At 41.6% G+C, this 26,039-nt stretch overlaps 1 protein-coding gene across 1 annotated transcript in view; it reads left to right on the top strand.

Annotated features, from left to right (window-relative positions):
* The first annotated feature begins 2,241 nt into the window (after nt 1-2,241).
* The window catches only part of DAP (death associated protein), a 51,397-nt gene continuing 27,599 nt past the window's right edge, over nt 2,242-26,039 (top strand). Inside the window, exons 1-2 of the mRNA XM_061449214.1 lie at nt 2,242-2,399; nt 7,633-7,729. Coding sequence (XP_061305198.1) covers nt 2,345-2,399; nt 7,633-7,729 — 152 coding nt within the window. The 5' untranslated portion in view covers nt 2,242-2,344. The remainder of the gene's footprint in view (nt 2,400-7,632; nt 7,730-26,039) is intronic.

Genomic DNA, 26,039 nt, shown 5'->3' with positions numbered 1-26,039 from the left:
TCCTCCTGTGCCTTGTTTCTTCTTGTCTGCATCTCTCTTCTCCTCTTCCAGTTCTTGTTCCTTCTGCACCAGAATGGTTTCCCTTGGGATCCCAGCTTCCAAACCTGATGCAAAGCTGCATTTGTAGAGAATACCCAATTTTAGCTCCACGTTTCTGAGACATACTCAAGGATAGCTGTTGTATTTTGGCTGTGAAGCCACAGCAAGCCTTCATACAAATGCTTGTGTCAATAGACACATGCAAAGTCCTGTAACATTAAGAAATGTTTCCAGCTTTTGCAAGACCAGCCAAACCACGTCTTTGATGTAATTCTTCCTCCCAGTGCACCTCCACATACCAAATAATTGCACTGAAATATGAAATTATAACTGATTCTTAAAGAAAAAAATATTAACTTGTAGGGGTTTTAATGTCTTAAGGCACAGGTTTTTTTTTTTATTTCAGTTCTATAACAGCGGGTTTAAGGTAATTGTGCAACAGCAAAAATTCATACCAACTCCAGTAACCAGCACAGGGACATCCAAACCAAACATGCCTGTTAAAATGAAGAATAACTGAAAATAGAATCTTGTAATTCTAATCCAGAGGATAGTGGACAAACATTAAAACCTCCATTTATGAGATAATTCTGCTCTATTCTATAATCTGAATAGATTTTGACAGACTGGAAAGAGAATTGGAGTAATTTATGTTAAGATACACAGAAGGTGACAAAACTGAAAATACAAACTGAGACTCTACAGTGTCATATGTGTAAGAATTTGCAATTACCCAGCAGCAAAATGCAAGGACTTAGTTATAGCACTTTTTGTAATGTTTGTTCATGCAGGCTGTTAAGTATACTATGATGTGATTGTATTTCAGACTGTTGCCAACAGGACCCTGTGTATTTGCCCATCACTTATATTTTTACAATGGTAATATGATTGTAACAAAGAGTACTAGCAAATAACAGAAGCGTTACGACACTAATTTCCATATTACATACCTAGGGACAAGAAGACTAAGTGCCAGGTCCTGCACTTAGGTCACAACAACCCCAAGCAACACTGCAGGTTTAGGAAAGAGTGGCTGGAAAGCTGCTCGGCAGAAAAGGACCTGGGGGTACTAAGTGACAGAGCTGAACATGAGCCAACTTGTGCCCGGGCAGCCAAGAAGGCCAACAGCATCCTGGCCTGTATCAGAAATAGCACAGCCAGCAGGGCCAGGGCAGTGATCATCTCCCTGTACTCAGCACTGGTGAGGCCGCACCTCGAATCCTGTGTTCAGTTCTGGGCTACTCACTACAAGAGAGACACTGAGGTGCTGGAGCGAGACCAGAGAAGGGCAACAAAGCTGGTGAAGGGTCTGGAGCACGAGTTTTATGAGGAACGTCTGAGGGAAATGGGGGTGTTTAGTTTGGAGAAGAGAAGGATCGGGGAGAACTTACTGCTCTCTACAATTACCTGAAAGAAGGATGGAGTGAGGAGGTGGCTGGTCTCTTTCCCAAGTAACAAGTGATGAGGTTGAGAGACTCAAGCTGTGCCAGGGGAGGTTTAGACTAGATATTAGGATAAATTTCTTCACAGAGAGGGTGATCAGGCATTGGAACAGGCTGCCCAGGGAAGTGATGGAATCACCGTCCCTGGATGTGTTCAAAAACCACAGATTATGCCCCTAGTGACATGGTTTAGTGGTGGTCTTGGCAGTCCTGGTGTAAAGGTTGAACTTGGTAATTTTAAATGTCTTTTCCAACCTAGTTGACCTTATAATTCTATGAAACCACATACACTATCCAAACCGGACTTCAAAAGGCAGTCTGCTGCAGGAAGCAGTTACAAAAGGTAGAGATTAATTCCTATTGCTCGGGGAGGGAGGGTGGGGAAGAAAAGGCAGGCTTCAGCAGGGGAGCTGTTTCGCAACTCTTAGCTTCACACTTAGCTGTGGCAAAAAGGATCATGCGCGCTTAAAACTCAGACCGCTAGGGAAACACACAGAGAAAATGAAACGGAGATACAGCGAATGGCAAAGCAAGCACCCCCCTCGGCCGCAAAGGGAACCGGCTGTAACACCCACCACAGCCTCGGCCCCGCTCGGCTGGGCCCAGCCCCACCCCCGGTCCCAGCGGCACCGTCCTCCCCTTGCGAGGCGGGGCGGGGCGGGGCGGTGACGGTCACCTCCCCCGTTGCCCTGCTCCCCCGCGTTGGCGGCGGCAGCTTAGCGGGTGCGCGCCCGGACACCGCCCCCCGGTGGGCGCGTCCTGGCGCCGGCGCCCGGCGGCCACGTTGACAGGGCGGGAACGGGGCCGAGCCGCGCATCGCGGGGAAGGTTGGGCGCGGGTAGCGGGGTCGCTGCCACAGTAAAATGTCTTCGCCTCCCAGAGAGAAAGCAGAGACGCGGGCCGGACACCCTCCTGCTGGTACGGCCGCCGGGTCCCGTCTCTCCGCTCTTTCTCTTCCCATCCCTGGGGACGGGACGGGGGGGTCTGGGTAGCCGCGGGACAAGCGGGCCGAGCGCCTCCAGGAGAGTCCAGTCGGGCGCCGGTTCCCCGCCAAGTCCCGGGGCGGAGGAGGGTGAGTGAGGGCGCCCACTCCGCGCCGCCGCCGCTGCTGCTGCTGGGGGTGTGAGCCCCGGGCGGTTTCCCCATCCTCCTCCGCTCGCAGGATCCGGCTGACTCGGCGTCTGGCACCGGGACGGGTGCGCGGGTACCCGCGGTGGCTGCCTGTCGCTCGCCCGCCCTCTCCCAGCTTCCCTGGCCCTCCAGCAACCGGTAATGGGGGCCACGGTCCCTGCCCTGCTTTTCCCAGGGGAGCCCTCATGTTGCTGGCAAACGCCCACCGAGTTTGTGCTGTTCGGCATCTCCGGCTTCTGACCCGGGAGACGAACAGCCTTGTCTTCATGGATCCTCCTCCGTGAGGGCATCCCGGCCCCGAGAGGCCTACGAAACCACCGCCGGCGGCTGATGCCGGCGGGAAGGAGAGAGGAGCAGTCTGGCGACATCGCCGCCTGCATGGCTGTTGGCAGCACAGAGCACGCCGAGCAGACACAGTGCAGATCAGTAGTATTCCGTGCATCCCTTTTCCCCGTGAGCATTATAGGGCCAGTGCTGGAGCCAGTGCACGCTCCCGGCTTTAATTCTGGAGGCTGGCAGGGTAGGAAACGCATAAAGCGGTCAGCAAGCTGCCCTGCGAAGGAGGTCCAGTATCTTCTACCCACTGCTGTGAGCTTATGGGTAAGCCGAGCAGCGGGTGGTCTGTGGAGGAAGCTGGGGTTCTCCTTTGGTGGGGCGCTGCTCTGCCGATGACTATACACAACAGTTCCTCTCTACTACACAGACGGGGTTCAGGTACTCGCATTACCAAGGTGTTTTGTACCTCCGTGTACTGTTAGCTTCTCCTCATTATTAGTTTTCTTAAAGGGAGCTTTGGTCACCATACCAGCAACTTTTCATGTGTCCTCAGTGTTTCCTGGTGCAGTTCTTGATTCTAAACCATGGGATGGTTAGTTTTATATTCAAATCAGTTGATGAGATTTAAAGCTAAATTTGAAAAGAGTTTTTGAACCCTAATCCAATTATGTGGTTTTATTATGAGGATCTGAAATTCTTTTAAATAGATAATAGAAGTGAGCAATGATGGCTTTGCTTTGAGGGGCAGATACAGTTCAGGGCTACAGTTAAGCTGATGTCCTGGCTGAGTAGGGTGATCCTACTTCTGCAGTCTCCCTTGTGACAGTAGCTCTTACCTGACCTGGTGAGCTGGCTCAGGGAACCAGACCAAAGCAACTTCCTCTGCATGAACAGCTTTTGCTGCCATAGCTCCTCGAGCTGGCTTGCCTTGAAGTGGGCTTCAGCATGAAAGGGTGGTTAAGAACTTGGGTTGGTATAGCTGTGTCTTCCTGACACACCTTCAGTGGGAAGGGAATGAAGGATAAGTGGCAGATATTTTCATTTAGATGCTTTGTAACTGTATTTTCTGATTCTGATTTTATGTTGCATGTTTGAGAGTTTTGCTTCAAAACCTGTCCTTTTAAAAAGCTGGGTTTCTTTTAGAGCTGAAGTGAGCCTCCATAGATCACAGGAGAAACCAGCAATGTACAATGCAAAAACACAACTGCAGTACAGTACAGATTTCCCTTGCTTTTAGAGTTATTTCAGCATTTTATTTTTTTTCTTTGTAAAACATGCATCCACATATGAACTGAAGAACTTTTGCAGCCATGTGCTGTTAAAGATCATTACCACCCCTGAAGGGTTTTTTGTATGTAACCAGTTCAGCTTTGGAAGGAAGGTAATACCCAAGTCTATCTTTGAGGCCAGAAAAAACCTAATGCTTTACATTATCTTCAGATTGTTTCTGGAAGAAGGTGGTTCTGAGCTGGTTGGCAGAGGAAGCTGGCCTTGTGGTCTTCTAACATTGGGAATATCCACAATAAATGTACTGACTAGCTTCAGTTTATATTTACTGTAGGGGCTGAAGCTAGGTGTTACTCCTCCATCTCAAACTGGTTTAGATCCCTGAGCAACAGTGTAATGCAGTAGGGCAGTGTGCAAACAAATTTTAATAAAATGAAAGTCAAACATTCTTAAATAAAAGATCACTACATAAACTCATGTGGAATTGTGTTCCTAAATAACAAGGCAAGTTCCTAGCAAGGCAAATATGTGAATAGGGGATCATTTTCTGACTAATGGCTTAAAAGCTCTGGTTTTGCTGCATGCCGTTGTATAAAGAACCCTACCAGTAATTATGGATGTGTCTTACTCCATAGAGTATGAATTAGACACATAAAATTTAGGAAGGATTCAAGTAATCAAATTACAGCAGAATTGTCAAATTCATTGTTTTTCATATGCACTGTTAGCCCTCCCTTACTCAACTGTGTGCAGTCTGTTAGCTTCCTCTCTGCACTGATCTTTTGGGGGGGATGAGGGGCAGGAAAGACAAGAACAGCACTTGGAAAGACAAAGGATAATGAAATGGAGAGAAACCTCGAGACCTCAGGCTGATAATAGGGTGCATGAAGCAATTTTGAACTCTATTCTGAAACTTAAGAGGGCCCCAACTTAAGCTTTAAGTATCCATCTGTCAGTGAGATCAATGCATCTGTAATAGATTGCTGAGTAGGTTTGTGCAGCTTGTAGTCCCTCTAAAGCAGTCTGCGTAATTATGCTTTTAGCTGTTCATTTCTTCTAGTAGATATTGTGGAGGAATAAAGCAAGGTGATTGTGGTAATAGTTTATTTATGAAGCTTTGCAATTGGTTTTTGAAAATAGTTATGTGCTTTTTCCTGCATTTAAAAAATATAACTCTGAGCCAAGATTTCTGTGAAATGAAGGTATGTAATAGCTCTTACTTCCATTCTTCATACGTCTTATTGATGTAATGGAATCTGTTATTATACTGTACGTATGAAATAAATTTGGTATTAATATTTAATACTAAAGAAAAAGGGGAAGCTTGCTCTTTCAAGGGTGACTTGGTCAGTCACTGCTGTGCCTTTTAATTGTCTGTTTATTTGGTTTTTAATACCTGTTAATTCTACATACAGACAGATCTGAATGTGTTAGCTGCATATCTTTGCCAATAACAGATAAAGTGCAAACAAGTGGCTGGTGGCCTGATAGTATGCAATATGAGGGGAGAGAGATTTTAGACCACCTAAATTAGCACTGAATTTCTGTGTACTGTTTTCTGTTAGACAGTGAAGAATGTTAAGGTGTGCATGTATATACCAGAAGTGCTGTTGTAACCAGGCAGATGTTGCTGTGGAGACAGCATCTTCTGCAAAAAGTAATTTGAAAGGGAACTAGTAAGAACCGATTGTGCAATGTTAAATTTATAAAGCAATGTAAACAAAACATACCAATCACTTTGATTACCTGAGATGTTAGAAGAAGGCAGCACTTGACAGAACTAGGAGTGTTTGCATTTGCAAATAAATTTCTAAGGACTTTACATCAAGAAAAGTTAATAGGAATTTCACTTTTGTTTAATTTTTAAAATTACATTTCTTTGTTGCCTAACCTTTCTGGTTTTCCTTGTCTCATGTGAAACATTTCTCACCAACTTAAATCTTGTAAGTTTTATGCTGGTGAGAGGACATAATGGTTAGTGTTTTGATGGGGTTTTTGTGTGTGTGTGTGTGTGTTTGGTTCTTTTTTAATGCATTATAAGGGCACACAGGTTTTGATAGGTTTAAAAAGATACTTTGGTTTTGTCTGTTGATTATGTGCCTTTAGTTAATGTCCTTTATTGAATCAGAAGTTTATCTTTCAAATACCACATAGAGTTTAGAATCCATCTAAAATATCCCAGAGCCAAAGGCCTGCCACAGTCTCTGTCCTGGGGCAGGTTGCTTTCTCTTTGCTGCCTGACTTCACCCAGGCTGTAAAATTAATGCACAGAAGTGTCTTTTCCAGTGCTGTCCTGTTTAAGAATTGGGAGCTAAACCTGGTTTTAGATTTCAGGGATTAGCACTGGACTGCTGTGAGGTGCTTTAATCGTTCTGAGACTGGACACAGGAGAGCTGTCAGAAGTACAGCTGCCCCTTGCCATGCTGGCAAGCCACTTCGGCTCCTTCCAACTGCTGCTCTGGCATCCTGCTTGCTCCGGCTGCTGCAACTCTGCTGAGGCTGTCCACAGACTTACTGTGTCACAACAATGTATAACATACACCAGTGTGTTTGTAGGTGGTTTTACTGACTCCTGACCACAATAGCGGTTTTCTGATATTGTTACTGGTGGCTGTGTAACCCATTGAATTAGCTAACAAGTTGTATCGTCTTACCCTGGGCTGCCCTGTAAGTGTGTATTGCAATGATTGAAACAACAAAAAAAATAAAAATCCCAACAAACCAACCCATACAAATACAATATTAAAACAGAGGTCAGATCAACAGCAGATGGCCTGTTGCTCTGCAGTTTTAGGTCTGGTTAGGTTGCTGGTTTATATTTCACTTTGGAGGGGATAAATCATGAACACAAATGGATTTGCTTTCGGTGCTCATTTTTTGTTTCAAAGCAATTCTTCCAATTTTGTGCCATTTCTAAAACTGAATCATGACAAGAATTTGAAATGTGGTAAATGCTTATGTTTTGCAAAACAAAAAGCTCTGTTCTAAATGGTTAACAGTTGTCCTAAATTTTGCTTTTTATTATACTGCTTGTGAAGTACTTCTTCGTATAAATAGTATTATTATAGCTGTTGTTTTTAACTTGAAAAGACAGAGTAAGGTTCTTCAACCCTTCTTGTTTTATGGGAGTATTTAACATTGATGTTCATGGACTTCTGCATAGTGTTACACGAACCATCACCTTGGTTTGTTCTTCTGACTGCTGCAAGTTATTAAGGGTGGGAGGAAAGCTGAGTTTTCTAAAATAGTTTTGGAAGCAGGTGGTAAAATGAACTGCAGCTTCTCAGGATGAGCAGAGATGGATGGCATGATGTGATAAAGAATGGCAGATGTGGTCTTGAACTAGCTGTTCCTCAGGCTTGCCACTTTTAAATGCTTCAGACCACTTTTTGTAACTGTGATTACTATTACCCTACTTGGCAAAGTTTTAGGGGAGAAGGGAGGCTTATCCTTAAAACATTTTTCACTTATGCTGATCTGACTGAGTTTCGTTCTGTCTCTTTAATTTTTGTTCCAGTGAAGGCTGGTGGGATGCGTATTGTGCAGAAACACCTGCACAATTCTGATGCCAAAGAAGAAAAAGATAAGGATGACCAAGACTGGGAAACCAGCAGGTGAGCACTTTGGTTTGGGGCATGTGCTACAGTGAATTTCTGTGACCTTGAACCTTGTCACCATTTGGTCAAACCGGTTGGTTTTGTATCATAAAATCGATTTAAAGCAGTAAGAAGTTACATGCTCTTTCAAGAGAATTGGGGAATTTGAGAATTTTTACCTTGCTGAGCCTCCTTTGAATGATCTTGCCAGGTAAGTGAAGGTTAGGAAAAAAGTACAGTTAAAGAAAAACATCAACTTTCCTAAAATCTATGCATACTGCTTCAGACTGTGCAGAAATACAGAGAGTAGGCATATTTGGACACAAGCATTAGGCTGTCAATCTGTGTATGAAGGTGATCTTGCTGTGGGATAGATGATTCCTTGTACCCTTTGGCCCATACTTTTTTTCTCTGTGAGGTATTTGACAATGTGGTGCTTTTAAAAGACAAGTAAAAAAATCAGTGGTATTAATATCTGCTTTTATTTTAGGTAGGAATGTAGCAGTTTCAGTGATGGAGCATACAAGACAAACAGCAGTTACCTAGATCTATTTTTAACTAGATCTATCCAGTAATTGCTGTGTAGAATCGAAAGCAGGGAGGTTCAATGAACTGTTGCTGTATTTCTGTTCATACAAAGACACCTGGTTTTGTGCTGCTTTTTCTTGTAACCAAGACTATATTTGCCCAAGATCTTTGTGTACTAGCTTATTGCATGGGTTTGTTCTTGCTATTTGCTCAAGGTAAAAAAAAAAAAAAAACAGACATTCTTGTGCTTTGAGAAGTAGCCTGACTTACATGATGTTTATTTTGCATGTAAAACAATGGTAATAAATAACCATTGTGAAAATGTCTGTATAAATAAGAACAACCATGTCTATTTACTAACTCACAACTTGAAAGGAAACACCTTCATGAGAAGGGAAAAATAGTTTTAATCATTATAGCCAAATGAAAGGCAGGAAGATGAACTTTATGCCATTTCTTCCTTAACCGAGTTGGTCATCTTGTATTTCGGTTCAGTGGCACAGAACAGAGTCTGTACTGCAATGAGTTTTGTCCAAAGGAAGGAATCATATCTTGCGGTTAATTTAAACTGTGCTTGGGGATACATTCTTTTATTTGAGGTGTGTTTGAGTTGGCTTTGGCTGGTTGCCAGGTCCTCACCAAGCTGCTCTGTCACTCCCCTCCTTAGCAGGACAGGGTGGGGAGAAAATAGGGTGGAAAAAACCTGTGGGTCAAGTTAAAGGCAGTTTAATAAAGAAAAACCAAAGACTATGCATGGAAGCAAAGGAACACAGAAGACATGTACTCTATTTCCCATCAGTAGGTGATGTCCAGTATGTGTAGTGGGTGGTTCAGAAGACAAACATTGTAATAACAAATGCCCTCCCTCTCTTTTCTCTTTGCTTTTGTTGCTGATCAGATGTCATATGCAGTGGAATATCCTTTTGGTCAGTTTTGGTCAGCCGTCCTGGCTATATCACCTCTCAAGATCTTGCCTACTGCCAGTTTACTGATGAGGGGGAAACATTGGAGAGACAGCCTTGATGCTGTGCAAGCACTGCTCAGCAGCAGCCGAAACACCTGGTGTGTTACCCACACCTTTCTAGCTAGCAATACCAAGGACAGCACTGTGAGGGTGGCTGTGGGGAAAATTAACTTCATCTCAGCCAGACCCAGTGCAGTGTTATATACCTGTTTATTATCACATTTCCTCAACCTCATGGTGAGGGAATCTCATTAGGATTATTGAGAGGACTTCTTATGCCTGTTCACAGATCTACACCTCTGCTCCAGTATAGCTATCTGCTTTATAAAGGATTCTTCAAACACGATTTTAATTCCCCATGCCTCTCACTGAAATAGCATAAGGAAAAGTTAATTTTTAACCTTGATATTTGTGGCTGTGTCTGCTTTAGCAGGTGCTGTGTCACAATAGAAGAAGATTGGCAGGGAGAAACAGGCAGTGCTGGGTACTTCATGTTCGCACTGTGTGTTTTGGAGATTATTTAGTCTGGTCCTCTGGACTGAAGGTCCAGTCCTAGCTGGCATGTGTGAGGTGTTTCCTTGGACTATCTGTTCCATTTCAGTGTTATCTTCAGGGAGTCCAGGTCAGCTGCCCTGAGACTAATCCACAAGCAAAGCAAAGCCTCTTCAGTTGAAGGATCAGGAGGAGTGCAGTCCTGATCCTGAGATGCTAACAAATACACACTGTATATTAATATCGTAAAGCAGGTCTGTGAGCAACGTTTATGGTTTAAAGGTAGAGGAGGAGGTTTAATGAACTCGACAGCTACTGTATTAACTAGGGAGCAGTTGGCTGTTGCACCCCGTAAAATACACTCCTTCAGCCACCTGATCAGTTTATTTCCAAAATATGCACTCGGAGCGTGCTCTTCACCTTGGTTTTCTTGTAGAGGGTGTGTTATTAGTCTGTATTAGGCACTTGTGTATTCATTCAGTTGTTCTTTGTATATTAATACAGAAAAGATTGGTCTGAACTTCTTACTTCCTTGATTTAATCCTTTTGAGACAGAAAGCGTCAGAATTGACAAAAGGAGCATAGTTAGATGGGAACCAGCGTGAATTATAAAACAAAACTATGAGTTGGTTTACAAGTCTGAGACAAGTTGTTTTCCTGGTAGAACTGGGAAACCTTTGTTTCTGTGAGGGAGAAGGTTTGATGTGCCTGTTGTAGGCTCCTGTGGGAATGCTTGTACAGCTCCGGTGGCTGTACAAGCTATAGATGTGCGCAAGAAGTTATTTAGCCTTAGACAGAATAGGCAAACTCCACAGGCCATAGTACTTGAAGTTGTTGTTTGTCAAAATTAAATTACGTTTGCAGCATGTCAGCTGCTTTTGTGCAGGAAGGTGCAGTCCCCTGGAGTTTCTCTGTCTGCTCCTGCTGATTCACAGTGCCCTTCTGAAACACTTGGATGTCTGATGCCTGTAGAGGGAGGTTTTTCAGGAGATAGGAACAGGTTTATCAGGAGGGGGAGAAGAAACCACTAGAATTCTACTCTGCTTCCTCTGTTACCAATATATATGTACCTTTTGGTCTTTGTTAGTTGGTATTTTATGTCCCTTTGGAAAGGAGGTTCAGAGACATTTGTGTGCTTAACTTTCTAGTCTGGTGTTTTTAGTCTTTGCCATTTTATGATAGTATCATTGGTATGATGCAATCTCCTTATTGCATTCAAAGTCAGAAGAAGCAAACAGCCCTTCAGGCAACTGGTATTGGGTGATGCAGGCAGCTGACAGTGACGCGAGACAAAATAACAAAACAGAGAAGAGTAATTTGTGTGTGAAGAGGGAGGCTAGGATGATTGATTGTTTTAATCTCATTTTAGGTTTAGATGAGCACAGATTAGTGGAATTGGGAGTAAATCAAGGCAGAAGATTTTGAGCTTTCTCAGAGTTCCCTGGGAGATCTGAGGGCACGTGGCCTCCCCATGATGGCACAAATCTGAGCAGCTGCTCAGCAAGAAGGCTTTCAGCTAATGTTCACGGAAGTATTTGTGGCTTTGGAGACAGTTGACTTTGTTTTTGCATCATGCTTGCAGAAAAAGATGTTGGGTCAGTGTTTCTAGTCTCAATGTAAACAAAGCTGATACAGGTAAACAACTCTACAGTAGCTAATTGCTGTGATAAAGGTGACTTTAACATTCACCAGGTATATCATCTTTGACATTTCTTTTCTCAGTTGTTTAGCAACCTGCAATCTAGTTACTGTAATTTACTCTGCAAAGTATTTTATTTAGTTCTGTTTCCTAAAATAAAATTGTTGTGACAGCATATGTTTTCATGAAATGGTGGGCTGAGTTGTTATAATGGTGATTTGTGATCCCGTAAAACAATATGGGGTAAGATGATGTTATACAAATTTAAACTTTACCTGCGAGGCAGTGCATGGCCTTAAGTGGTATTGGAAATACTTCTATAAGTCTGGTGTAAATATAGTTTTACTTAAAGACGAATGGCTGAAAAGGATTATATGGAGAAGACTCAATGAAAGAAGGGAGGGTTACATCATTTGGTTTAGGTGAACTAAAAAAAATTTGTGTGGCATCCCAAGCCAGTGGCAGCACTGTGGTCAAGATGTCAGGGGCAAACTTGACTGTGAGGTGGGGTCCTTAGCCCACATGTTCTTCAAGACAAGAGAGATTTTGATATCTCCAACCTAGCTGGAGATAGTATACAAGCTGGATGAGCTTCTGGTCTGTTACTGATTTTCTTAATGTTTCTGTAATTGCTTAACACTTGAGTTGATTTGGGTATTGGATATGGCTGCAGTTTTGGTTGATTGACAGTCACACTGATTGCTGCTGGAAGTGCCTTTTTTTTTCTTTGTGATGATAGATGAAGGTGAAATGTAGAGGAAGGATTATGAATAGAAACTGTAGTTTTCCAGGGCTGTATGTTGTTATAGAAAATATTTTGAATAAGTAGGCTATCCATAGTCCTGGGCTTATTAGAAGCCCATTAATGCATGTTTAACTGCGATTTGTAATAGCATGTGCGCTCCTGGTGCCAGCATCTGACTCTAGCCATAATAAATACTCCTGAAAGACACATAATTTGAAGTGAGAGCTGCTTGTTCAGTTTTGCACAAAAGCTTTATTAATTGTCTCTCTGGGACCCCTAGAAGAAGAAACTGTAATTATGTATCAGCATCTGGATTTTAAGGAAAATATTTAAGGCAAATATATGACTCATTTTGCCTTTTAACAAACAGGGTAAACTGCAGAGGCTTTCATGTCTAAAGACTCTTTCCCTCTCCTTTGTTGTATTTCTGAAACAAAGTGGGTAATTACAGTTATTTAATTCCTGAATATAAATGCAGTAGAGTGGTTTCTCAGTATACATATGTAAATTACGTGTTTTATAACTTAAACTTACCTGGGGATTGTGAATCCAGCATAGTGTCTGCCTTTCCATTAGCTCTAGAAAGAATAAATTATGTAGCCTGGATTTTAATTCAGTTAAGGGTGTGGATTTTGGCCTCAGACATATTCATTGGGTAAAAAGAAAAAACAACAGAAAAAAAAAACAAATGGGAGGATAATTTAGAATGTGGTGACTCAAAACCAAAATCGTGCTAATGAAGCATATGGGTGTCCGTATGTCAAAGAGCCAGTCTTGGTACCTACTCAATTTCATGGTGATAGAGGAGTTGTTGAAGGCCTGTGTTATCCTTCAGGTATCTCTGTGTTACTTGTTAAGTTTGAATATGTTAGTTCAGCTGCATCTGCTTTTTTTCGTTTAGAAGTGTGATGAAAGTCTCAAAAATTTAGGCTGCAGGTACTGCATTTAATTCAAAGTATATTTTTTTTCCTTTCCCTCACTTAGTTCTGTTGCGATTAAGAAGAAATAACAACAGGCATTGTTATTTCCATTTTTCATTTGCCACTGAAGCTTCTGCTGTCATTGAAATATATTTAATATTTGCCTTGTTAATGACCCTAACGTTGTCCAAACTTCTGACAATTTAAAAAATAGGAAGTAGATTATAGAGTTAAGCCATTAGAGGAGGCTTGTATGTTTGTTCGCACCCTAAATATGGAAGTGCTTGAAGCTCTTTCTACTCCTTGATTTTACCCTGTTGTTCTGATTGTTTAGCTGGGGCAGAAACTGTAGAGTCAAAGTCCTGACCCTTTCACTTGGGAATAGCTGCCCTTCAGCACAGCTAAGACTTGGGAAATGACGTCTGGTGTTCAGCTTGCTTGCACACAAGTCCTATAGGAGGTAGTTTCCGTCATGGATGAAGGTGTTTCAGTCAGGTTAGTTCTAATGTTGTCTGCTGTAGAGTCAACGGGTACTTGTCAGTGGGAAATCTTGAGAGTTCTAAGAAAGGGATGCTTCAGAGTTTGTTAAACATGGACACCAAACTGTTGTGAACAGGTAGCATTGTATTTCCATAAATACTCAGAGTGAGTGTTTCTCCCATGTAGTTCACTAACATAAAGTTGAAAAAAGACCTCTTTACTCTGTTCATGCATCTGTAAAACCAAATTATTGGAAAAGCAAGGTGGCATTGGCTCAGCATGATGAATATTTAAGGTTAAAAGATAGTGATAGGTTGGGACACATAAGCTGCTACAACTTGTGCTGAAGTTTTTGGAGAGGAAATGTGCAACTTCAGTGTTTGACTGAGTCTCCCTCTCTGGCAGCAGGGCCTCTTACGTTTTGGCTTAAGAGGTCCCTTGGCCTATTGTGTCAGTGAAGGAAGCTTTGAAGGAGTGAGCTGCTGCTGTGTACAAGCATCTGTCATCAACGCCTAGATTCTCCTCTTTGACAGATTTCACATTTCTTCCACCACTTTTCTAACCACCTTTTTTCCCCCTCTTTTTGGTGCCCAATTCTGTTATCATCTCTGTGAGCTGATGTAGCTTTACACAAAGATTTTATTCACAGACTGTATGTTGCCATTTTATGATTGACCATCTAAAACCTGCAACTAGATTAAATATATGGATATAATGGATATGACTCTTGAGGGGTTTTATTCATGTCTTTGTAATTCAAATTCTCATTACTCAGAGGTAGAGCTTTAGAGGCAGTTGGCCTTAGAGGATGAAATATCAGGGGGAAAAGCAATCCAGCTGTGAACACCATGCTTGCAGCAGTTTCTGGGAAAGGTGCAGACTGCAGCAAATGTTGGGCATCACCCCACTGCATTCTGGAGTTTGGTGTGACCATAACTTTTTCTTTACTTGCGTAAATATTCCAAAGGCTAAAAGGAATTTCTGCTGGCAAAAGAGCTGTAAAAAAATAAAAATTCAGCTATAGTTTTGTAATATTATTAAGCAGAATACATAACATAGCTCAGTGAGGAAAATAGCTTCCTACCTTCTCCATAACATCTTTATTTTCCAACACGATTTGGTGTAAGTGGTGTTTTTCTTTTTTCTCCTTTCTTCTTCTGATCTTTATTATTTTGGACTGAAATTCACTTCACAGTTAAGGGAATAGCTTGTTAATAGTGTCATGCTCTTCTTTGCATAAGTGACATTGCCTTCAATGCGTTTTCCCACCTCATTCATCTTTTGTCTTAATCTTTTGCATAGAATTTTTATGATTAACAGATGCTTAAGTCTACTAAAGTTTATATATGCATAATTTGTTTAATTATAAGATCTAAACCTGATATTAGCAAATTTCCTGTGAGTTTTCAGGATAATACCTTCTACAGATCTGCTACTGCAGAAGTAGCAAAGTAATTGCTGTGACCTGTGTTGAACTGTATCAAATGCATATACGTATATAGATTTAACTATAAGTATAGGGAATAGAATATACAATACTGATTTTTATATGCAGAACTACTGTAAGGCAAGAAAAGGGGGTGTGAATATCTCCATTTAAGAAGTGAAAATATCTGTGAATTTAGGGAGTGGAGAGAAATATAGACAAGATTATGAATGAAGCATTTTCGTACAGAAAGATGTGAGTCTTCTGAGAGACTGTTTCATGCTTCCAGTATTTCTTGATGCAGTAAGTTGATAAATCCATCAGTGTAAGTGCTAGTTATGACATGATATGGATAGCTCTTTTCATATTCCTGAAGTACTGTGTGCATGTGTGAAAGAACTAAAAAAGATCTGATATTTCCCTCCCTCAAAAGAAGATCCACCATGCAGCTCAGTGAGAGCTGAGTTTAGTTTCAAAGAAACATATGCTGTCTTAGGAAATTAGCTGGAAAGCTGAGTTGAATTGTCAGCCAAGCTGGTGTAAAAAAAAAAAAACACCAAAAAACAACATTTTACAAGAATAAAAGTCTATAATTTCTGTTCTGTGTGATGAGGAAAGTGAGAAAAGCTTAGTCATATGTGAGAGGAAAATGGGTGGGAAGTAGTATCTTGTGAGTGGTTTTCAATATCTGTATGGAAGAATAAAGTATCTTAAGCTAGTATCTTGAGTAGTGGCATTTTGCTTTGTGCTTTTCTCTTGGAATCTTTCTGAAGTATTGGAATGCATGGGATGGAGGTCACCATGCCAGTTTGAACGCACAGTGTTGAAACAGATATTACATGGGCATAGAATCGCAGAATGGTTAGAGTTGGAAAGGACCTTAAGATCATCTAGTTCCAAATCTCCTGCCAAGAGCAGGAACACCTCACACTAAACCATGTCACCCAAGACTCTGCCCAACCTGGTCTTGAACACTGCCAGGGATGGAGCATTCACAACTACCTTGGGCAGCCTGTTCCAGTGCCTCATCACCCTCACTGTAAAGAACAACTAACCTGAACTTCCTCTGTTTAAGTTTGAAGCCATACCCCTTGTCCTATCGCTGCAGTCCCTGATGAAGGGTCCTTCTCTGGCATCCTTGTAGGCCCCCTTCAGATACTGGAAGGCTGCTATGAGGTCTCCATGCAGCCTTCTCTTCTACAGGCTGAACAGCCCCAACTGTCATTATAAAGTAAAAAAGTTTGCAAACCCCAAAGTACAGTCAAATCCTTTTGATTATACCACCTAAGACCAAACCTCTATTAGTTGTTAAGGAGCGCTGAGAACATTTCTCAATCTAAAGGTATGAATTTCTGCTAGAAAAAGCTGCCAGAGGACCAGATGCTACTTGTTTATTTAGAGTCAAAACCCTATGTTTGAAGTAAAGTCACCATGAGCTGAAAATGAGTAGGAGGTGTGTGAGATTGACACCATGTGCGCTGAGGGGGATTTAGTTTCTCAAGTAGCACCTTCCTCTCCCTAAGTTTCTTCTGCCTTAGCTGCATCAGGTGCTGAACTTTGAAGCATTAGTATTAAAATAAACTTAGAATTATCATTTGTTAACTGTCACTAGACCAAACAGGAGGGAATTTCATTCAGCTGCTCCTAGGACACTGGTACTAGAATCGGGAGATATATGGACAATAATTAAAGACAACACTGAAAATGTTTGTTATATTAGCATCCTAGTTTTATTTAGTCTGCTGTAGCAGTTGATGGAGCTGTTCATTGCAGCACATTACTTGATGAGAAAGCGTTTGCTGCGGTAGGCTTGCTGCCTTTTAATTTTATTGTAACGTTTCAGTGATTGCATCTTGGTCACAGGCATTTGTTAAATGGCAATTAATAAAAAATATTTTGATAACATTCATACAAATCTTAGTTCTGATGAGTTTCAGTTTCTCTGGGATTCATTCCTTAAAATATATATAACATGGTGAGCCTGGGGCTCTTACTGTGTTCAAAGAGGAGCTAGCTTTGTTGCTGCGGGGTATAACCAAAATGGTTCCCTAATGATCTTGAAATGTAACTTTTTTTCCTTTTTTTTTTTTTCTTCTCTTTTTTTTTTTTTCTCCCCAGGTTGTTACATTCATAATTAAATACTCAGCTAGCTCTTAATTACGGAGAGATCCATGGCATGCTTCATCTAGCGCCCCATACTGCAGTACTGAATGAGACAGTCTGAGAGTCCTGGTGTGTTTGGTTTCACTGATGTCTTTTGCAGCAGGGGCACTCTGCCTTCCCCAGGTCTTGAGTCACGTATTCAGACTGAGCTCCTGTTCCTTGCCTTGGGATTTTGCCTGGGGTGGCAGGTAGCATTAAGCTTGCAGTTGACAACGTGCCAAGGGTATGACTGGGTTCCATGTCTTCTCAAATTATAAATTTCACTCTGGGGAAAATGACAAATACAGGGCGCTCTATTAAAGACAGATGCTGGGATTTTTTTGTACTTTGCAATACTGAATGTTTGTCATTGCTTCCCAAAGCATACTCTAAAGCACTCTTCTTGATTTGAAAAGAAAAAGAAAAAGAAAAAATAAATGCAGAGCCCCAGGTATTGGGAGAGCAAGGCTGGTTTTTGCTGGAACAGCTTAAGTTGTAGTGTCCCTTTTGAGAGTGTTTGGAACTACTGAAAGTATTCAAAATAATTCAGTAAGCGCGATTTCATTACTGAGTGTATGCATCCTTGTATACATTAAACTCTGATAATGAGCTTGATTGTCCTCCAGTCCTGACAAGGCGCTCTCCTGAAACTGTAACCTCGTACTAGTATTTAGAACGTTAGTGTTTAGAAACTGCGTTTTCTGTTTGGTAGTTGTTAGGATGATGAAGGGTATTTTGCATTACTTATGAAAGCTGCCATTGCTAGATTATTTTTAATATTTCATTTTTTGCATCCAACATATTACCGTATTTACTAATATGCACCATGTTGTTGTTGCTAATAACCAACTTCTTTGCATGCAGTAGTTTAGACTTTTGACTTTGTGGGACACTCATTAATTAAATGACCAGTTAATGCCCAGTCCCATTTGGCTTGTTTGTTAAAATGTTGCTTTTGTATTGGAGGTGATGGAATGAAATTACGGTAAGTGAACTGGGTATTTTTACACTTGTGTGAGTCTTCTTTTATTTCTAGGATGATGCTAACGTGATTCTAGAGGAAAAGTGTATGTAGCCATGTGTATGTTGTTTTATATCAACAGTGACGCTAATAACATTAACACAAATTCTTCCACATAGGGCTGTGTAGAAGGCTTTTGACTAAATGGAATTTATCATTCTTATTTATTGCTTTGAAAACTGCTGTAGAATTAATTTCCAGTTTTCAGGCATTGCACAATTCTGTTTCTGCTGGTGCATTTGAAAGATTTTATTCTTGCTTCGGTTTACAGTGGGGAAAAAATGACAGAACCTCAAAAGCTTCTATGGAACAGAGCTGCGTGTTCTCCTTTTTTCTCCAAACATAGGAGTTCTGTCTGATGGCACTGCCTGTTCTGATTCCTTCCCTGTACTGGGATGGTTTTGATGACCTCTAGATGATTTGGAAATTAATACTACATTTTTCCTTCATATTTTACACGTGAGCACAACTGCAGAAAATTTGCAGTCCTGCTGATAATGTATTACCTATTCCTGCTGCTGCCCTTTGGAGGATCTCCCCTTATGCTACCTTGTTTCCCAGTCTTCATGTTCTTACTTTGTGCTGTGTCTTAGCCTTAAAATTATTTCTGTATTGGTGATTTCCAGTTGTCCTCTTCCTGATGTGTTTTCCTAAAATCAACCTTCTTTTTAATGTTGAGAGACCTCTGTGTATGTGTTCTGCCTTCTGTGCAGAGCTGATTAACAATGTACCTGATTCTGATCAGGACTTGGCTCCTTTAGATTTTCTGTGTTAGACTGGGGGGAGAGGGAGGAGAGAAGTTTTTAGGAGCTGCATATTTCTAACAGAAATAGATATGTGATATTCATAAATGTTTTAAAGTAGTTTCTGATCCTCAAGAGTGTCTCCTGCTGTATCCCATGATAACTCAGTTTAATGAGGAGTCTTGTTGGCATTTTTTGCAAATCTGTGCATACCAAGTAGGCTAGAAGATATTTTTTAGTATTTCTTTGATAATTCTTTCAGATTTTAATACCTTTTACTGGGAAGAGGAAATTTGCCAAGTTAATGGACACAGTTTTCTTGTGCCAATAGGACAAGGAAAGGAAAGATAACTGCTTGCAGTTAATGCACCAGATTTTGTCTTCCTCTGCAGCATTTTTTTAAAATTTATGTAGGTTTATTAACTAATGGCTTTTTAAGATGCTATATAGATCATACTTCTCCCTGCCTGTTGCCATGTCTTCTAAAACAATAAAGAACTATTAATACAATGAAGGAAAGGGGGAATTATAACCTCATTATAATCTCTTCCTTCATCTCCTGTTTTAAAGAATATGAATGGCTATGCGGGGCCAGTACAAAGCTCTTGTCTCTCTTCGCCTGCCTGTGTAGCACTCCTTGGCAGATGGTGCTTCAGAACAGTGTACAAGAAGGGCCAGTGTAGAAAGGGCCTCCAAGCATCTAGCAATCCAAATTACTGCTTAGAAATTTGCTAATCATGTTAGCCAATGGACCTAGTTACTATTTCTCTTGTCCTCTTTTGATCATACACACATTTCTCACTTCAATAATCGTATTTCTGTTGATGGTAGCACCACAGTTAGAGTAGCCTGTGTTGCAGAAAGCGTTTGCTTTTTGCTTGCCTGGAACTATTTCCTGTGCCTTCAAGTCTTGCTTACTAAGAAATAGTGAATAACTGTCTTTGTTTTAGTTTCTCCTCTCTAGTGTGCATTTTTCCTGGAGTTCTCTTTTTCTGTCTTTGGTGGTTTTTTTGTGGTGGGATAACTTGAATTGCAGTGTGGAGGGTAAAAGTACACTGTAGACTTACACACTGGCATAGTTCTGTTTTTCTGCTTTTTTTTTCCTTCTCTTAGTTGCTCTCATTTTCCAGTTGACTTTGTAGCTGCCTTTAGGGTATTAAGCTGCTGATTTAACAAATCTTTTCATGGTGATTCCAACATTTGGTTTTGAGTGTAATAACTGTTCTAGAGCCCATCATTATTATGTACAGTTAGGATTGGTTATCCCAGTGTGTATATTCTGCATTCATCAAGGTGTCATCTTTCTCTTTCACTTTATTGTTCCATCGTTCCTCTGAGATCCCTTGTAACCATATACGTTCAGGTTTGGTTTTTTTTTTTAAGCTGAATAATTCACTAACATTAGCATATATTGTCATCTCGCTATTTAGATCTCTTTTTGAGATTCCTGCAGGATTCCACTGTTAACTTCCATCATTATATTTGATTTATCCCTGTACTTTATTTCTAGTTTCTGATAATCGGGAGTGTCTTCTGCCATATCCCATGGGAGGTTGGTTTATTTAACGAGAAACTTGTTTGCGTTTTTTGAATCCTGCACATCCCAAATAGGTTTTTCTTCCTATGGACATTCATACAGATTTTGGTAACAGTTCCATCAATGTATATAACCTCTGTTTTGGGGTAACTTCACAGGAACTTTACATTGAGAACCCACTCATTATTTTTTCTTTAGAAAATCCTGAACTAAAGTTTTCTGACGCTGTACATTCACTAGGTGGCATAGGTGAAAAACTATGTAAACAAAAGAATTAAGTAATAGATTCATATGCTGAATCTAATCCAGCATTCACATTGCTGAAGCAAATTAACTATTTGCCTGTTAATATTTTCTAAGTTTTTTCTTTGAATGTATTTAAGAGAAAAACCTTGGCAAGTAAATAGCTTCTGTATTCATTTGTTTTTATTTGAGCTTAATTATGTTACTACAGGATGAAGATTATCAAATAAGGCAAAGTGTCCGTGCAAAAAAATTAGCAGCAAAATTTCTATCAGAAGTCATCTCAGAATTTAACAGCCTTTGTAATGATACTTGCTAATATTTGAGTTGTTGAATCTTCGTAGTTTGTTTAGTCTGCCATAATTTCAGTGAGTGTTAACTGCTATGGGATTCTATAGCCCAGTTCACCTTTCAGTACAGGAGGCAGTGTTGGGCCAAGCTTCTGGGCAAATATTCATGTGTTAGGATTCGAATGAATAAACAAAATCTATATTTACAGAAATGGTAGACATATGACTTCATATATGTAAACAGTGAAACTATTGATTGTTGCTAGTGACCTTAAGGAAGTAAACAGTGAAATCTTCAAGTTTACGGGTGATACAGAGATGTTTTGCTTTGTTAAATGCCCTACCAATGATGAACTCCAAAAAGACAGCACTAAACTCTGCAAGAAGTAGTGTTGGATTACAAAAGCCACTAGAAAATTCATGAAAAATCGTTTTTGTTAAGGGCTACTAAATACAAGGACACGGCCTCTGGCTTGGGAGGTTCCCAAGCAGCAGGTTTCTGCAGAGCAGTCTCAGGAGCGCTCTTCTGCATGATTTGTCCTCATCTCCTCTCCCACAGCACTGTTCACTGCTGCCTGCTGAGAGTCAGCAAAGTGAGTGTGTGGTCTAACACTATATGACTAATTGTAGATTGACTTAATGTTAAGAGCAATTGCCATTTCAATAGAGGCATATGTGTGCTGGGGGGAAACAGTTATCTCATGAAAGATTTATTCATTGAAAGTGAGTAAGAGGAGTACATGGGAATTTGGCTTCTTGGTGACCGTGACGACATTACTTGATTATGGAGACAATCCAGTAGTACTGCTGCAGTAGTTAACAGAACATTTGTGGTAGATTTTTAGGGGCCTGGAAAGTTGGAAGCCTACATCAGAGCACTTTCTAGGAAGGCATTTGAAAACTGAATCCTTAATTACTCTAGCAAATCACTGCTTTTCTTAAATGTATTTTAAGTAGCATAAGTAGGCTAGACTCTCAGCTGGTGTCAACAGGCCTGTCTCTGCAGCCTTAGATGAGGATCTGGTCTCTGTATAGTATGCCTCTTTAGTCTACAGCATATCTGTAGGCTCTGTAGCAAGTTCAGAAAACAACTCATGAGCAGTGTTATCCTCTGGATTTACTGCTGTTGCACATGATAATAATTATGTCTTTAATCCTGCAAGATTTCCTAGGCAAAAAGGGTTAGAGAAAATGTAAATCTAATTGCTCAGACATGACCCCGATACTGTTTACAGTACCTCAGGAAATCTCTCCTGGTTAGATTCTGAGCATTAGCCCAGGGGGAGGGAGAATTTGAGACATGCAGATATATATTTGGGGGGGTTTCTTTGGCTTCTTTTCAAGATAGGATGGCAAAGAATGATTCCAGGAGCTTAGTTTTGGCATAGCAGTGTTATGAGTTAACATCTTAACTCTCCTAGGCTTTGCTTAGATTTGTATCCATTATCTTTAATATGTGGCATAAATTGGATATGATTAATTCTATCCTAGTTTCTTCAGACTGTAGGCATGGACATGAATACGGACTGAGCTTTTCTAGCAGATACAGGAAAAGAATGAAAAGCAAAGAAAGAGGAGCCTTGATTTATACATTTTTTTTTCAGTTTGATTTCCTGTTTCTTAAGATGGAGATAAGAGTTGCAGTGTTAGTTGATGATTCATGATCTGCCAAGATCAGTTTGACTAAAAGGAGGGGGGGGGAAAGGGGAAATGCCTAAAAACATGTTTAGCTTTCAAAATATGAAAAAAGAAGGAAATGTAAGACTTGTCTGAAAAAAAGAATTTTAACACAAACCTTGCAGAGAAATGCCTTCATTTTCCCAGTTGAAAATTGAGAAGACAACCTGGTAAATATAGCTGAAAAATTTAAGTGCCACATGTTAGTCTAACTAGCAGAGTCTAGTGAGACTAGTCAATCTATGTATAGATGCCAAGAGATGGATCGTTTTGACGTAACAGTTTAATTTGGTTCTGCACATCCATCCCTTACTTTCACTTCCCTAAAGTAAACTGTTGGAAGAGATGAAATGCAGCTTTATGGGAAATAGCCTGAAAATTCTTTATGCAGAGTGTTGTTGCTTTAATTCGGTGTGTAGTACTTGACGTTCATGACTTTTCGTACTTGGTAATGAGCTTCTCTTCACCCCCTACCTCCTTCAGTCAAGGTGTGATAATTTTCATTTAGGATGTAAGTCTGCGGTCCATCTGCTGCTAGGCATCTTGAAGTAATTTGGAAGTGATGTTGTTTTAGAGACAGTGTCCTGGAATAATTCGCATTTGGTAGAAGTATTGGCAGCATGAACACTGACTTCCTTGATAGTCCTTGTAAGCTGGTAATTACAAACAATCCTGAAACGATCAGAACTGACGTCTGTCATGTGCCCACGCAGTAGTACTGCATTCTGGGAACAAGATCACAACCGCCTGGCTCAAAGTGCAAACCTGACCTGGAGCTGCTGAATAGGTCTGATTTCAGGGAGGACCTCTCTGCTCACTTCATCCTTGTGCCATCCTGATTCAGAGCTCTCCCCTGAAAGGGGAGCATGATTAAGTGAGAACCTCCATTATTTTATTTTTTTCTAATCCTCCCAGTCTTAATCAGTCCAGAAGGTGATGGCTAGGGGAGGGAGAGGCAAAACTGGTGGCTATTATCGCAACATAAAGGTAAACCTGACAGAGTAGTGGGGCTTATTTTTGTTAATGCATGTGGGAATTCACTCTTTTTCTACATAACACTTGGTAGGTTTTCAGGGGGGAGGATTACTTTGCTTGTCCTCTTAAATCAAAGCCTCTTAAGGAAGATAGTGCATTGTCAAAAGCAAGAGATCTGTTGATCTGGCCATAAACTGGGAGCCAGCTACAGTGGTAAAAGCCTTTGCAGGGAATCCAACAAGTTCTTTAGTCAAAAAATACTAGTGTCTTTATGCTAGCCATACAGTCTTCATATGAAAAATACTGCAAGTGTTCAGCCTGGAGAAGAGGAGGCTGCGTGGAGACCTCATAGCAGCCTTCCAGTATCTGAAGGGGGGCTATAGGGATGCTGGAGAGGGACTCTTCATTAGGGACTGTAGTGATAGGACAAGGGGTAATGGGTTCAAACTTAAAGAGGGGAAGTTCAAATGAAAAAAAGGTTCAAATGAAAAGAGACTTAAAAAAGCGGAAGCAAGGACAGGCGGCCTGGGAAGAGTACAGGGATGTTGTCTGGGAAGCTAGGGACCAGGTTAGGGAAGCCAAGGCCCAGTTAGAATCAAACTTGGCTAGGGATGTTAAGGATAACAGGAAGGGATTCTACAGGTACATAGCAAATAAAAAAACAGACTAGGGACAATGTAGGCCCCCTCTGGAAGTTCTCGGGAGAGCTAGCTACAGAGGATTTGGAGAAGGCTGAAGTTCTGAATGACTTCTTTGCCTTGGTCTTCACTGGCAAAGGCTCTGAACACACCACCCAAGTCTTGGAAAGCAGATGCAGGGACTGTGAGAATGAAGACCTTGGGCCCACTGTAGGAGAAGATCTGGTTCGAGACCATCTTAAGAACCTGAACGTGCACAAGTCCATGGGTCCTGATTAAATCCACCCACAGGTCCTGAAGGAGCTGGCAAATGACGTTGCTGCGCCACTGGCCATCATATTTGAGAAATCATGGCAGTCAGGTGAAGTTCCCGACGACTGGAAAAAGGGAAATATAACCCCCATATTCAAGAAGGAGAAAATGGATGACCCGGGGAATTACAGACCAGTCAGTCTCACCTCTGTGCCTGGCAAAGTCTTGGAGCAGATTCTCCTGGAAGGCATGCTAAGGCACATGAAAAACAACAAGGTGCTTGGTGACAGCCAGCATGGCTTCACTAAGGGGAAATCCTGCCTGACCAATTTGGTGGCCTTCTATGATGGGGCTACAGAACTGATGGACAGGGGTAGAGCAGTTGATGTCATCTATCTGGACTTGTGGCACCCATATGAAGATAGGCTGAGAAAGTTGGGGCTGTTCAGCCTGGAGAAGAGAAGGCTGTGTGGAGACCTCAGAGCAGCCTTCCAGTATCTGAAAGGGGCCTCTAAGGATGCTGGGGAGGGACTCTTCATTAGGGACTGCAGTGACAGGACAAGGGGTAATGGGTTAAAACTTGGGCAAGTTTAGATTGGATGTAAGGAGGAAGTTCTTTACTGCGTGGGTGGTGAGGCAGTGGAATGGGTTGCCCAAGGAAGTTGTGAATGCTGCATCCCTGGCGGTTTTCAAGACCAGGTTGGAAGGAGCCTTGGGTGACATGGTTAAGCGTGAGGTGTCCCTGCCCATGCAGGGGGGCTGGAACTAGATGATCATAAGGTCCTTTCCAACCCTAACTACTCTAAGATTCTATATGCATAACATAGCAGAGCTTTCTGTTGCTTTCTGTTGCATTCGACTCTCTTCTGTTCTATTCCATTCCATTTTATTGTCTTCCCTTCCCTGCACTCACTAGTTGTACAATGAGGAGATCCTTATTTACCTGAAATGCCAAGGGAATTTCAGCACCAAAACCACTTTCAAAGACACAACTCAGAACGGTTACGGGTAGAAAGAGTATTTTATTTATTTCTAAATAAAGTGATTTGATTTAGTTTAGCTTAGTTAATTTTAGTCTGGTTTAGTTTAGACCCTTCCGTTTAGCTGGAAAAACCCTCCCTTGCAGCCTGACAAAGGAAAGCCAGGGCAGGAGCGGTGCCGTGGTGGTGCGAGAGCAGTGCAAGAAAGAACCCAGCCAGAAAGGGCCAGGGAAGACCTGACGAGGGCTGGTGCTCAGTACTCCAGAGGACAGCAGCAAGTCCCGAGGCCATGCTGGGGCCACCCTGGGAGTCCAGAAGGCTGCCTCTCCCTGGATGCGGGGCACGAGGGCCACCTGCGTGGAGCACGAGCAGCTGCCTTTGGGACACCATGACCCAAAGGAGCCCCATGAAGGGGCTGTGCTCGGCTACAGAGGAAGGCAAAAAACCCCAGGGACGCTTGCTAGTCCAGCCTGGGGGGAAAAAAGCACTTCTCTCCCCTCCAGCTGCAGGACACGAGGAGCCACATTCGTGGAGCATGAGCACCAGGCGATAACGCAGCCAGAATGGACCAAGGAGCCCTGACGAGGGGTCATGCTCAATGCTCAGAGGAAGGCAAAAAACCCCCGGGGACCAGTG

This window comes from Pezoporus flaviventris, unplaced genomic scaffold, assembly GCF_033815535.1.
Source record: "Pezoporus flaviventris isolate CSIRO_AGI_PZ_B2104156 unplaced genomic scaffold, CSIRO_AGI_Pfla_v1 ptg000007l, whole genome shotgun sequence".
NCBI classification, from domain to species: Eukaryota; Metazoa; Chordata; class Aves; order Psittaciformes; family Psittacidae; genus Pezoporus; species Pezoporus flaviventris.
This window is presented reverse-complemented; position numbering and strand designations above follow the sequence as displayed.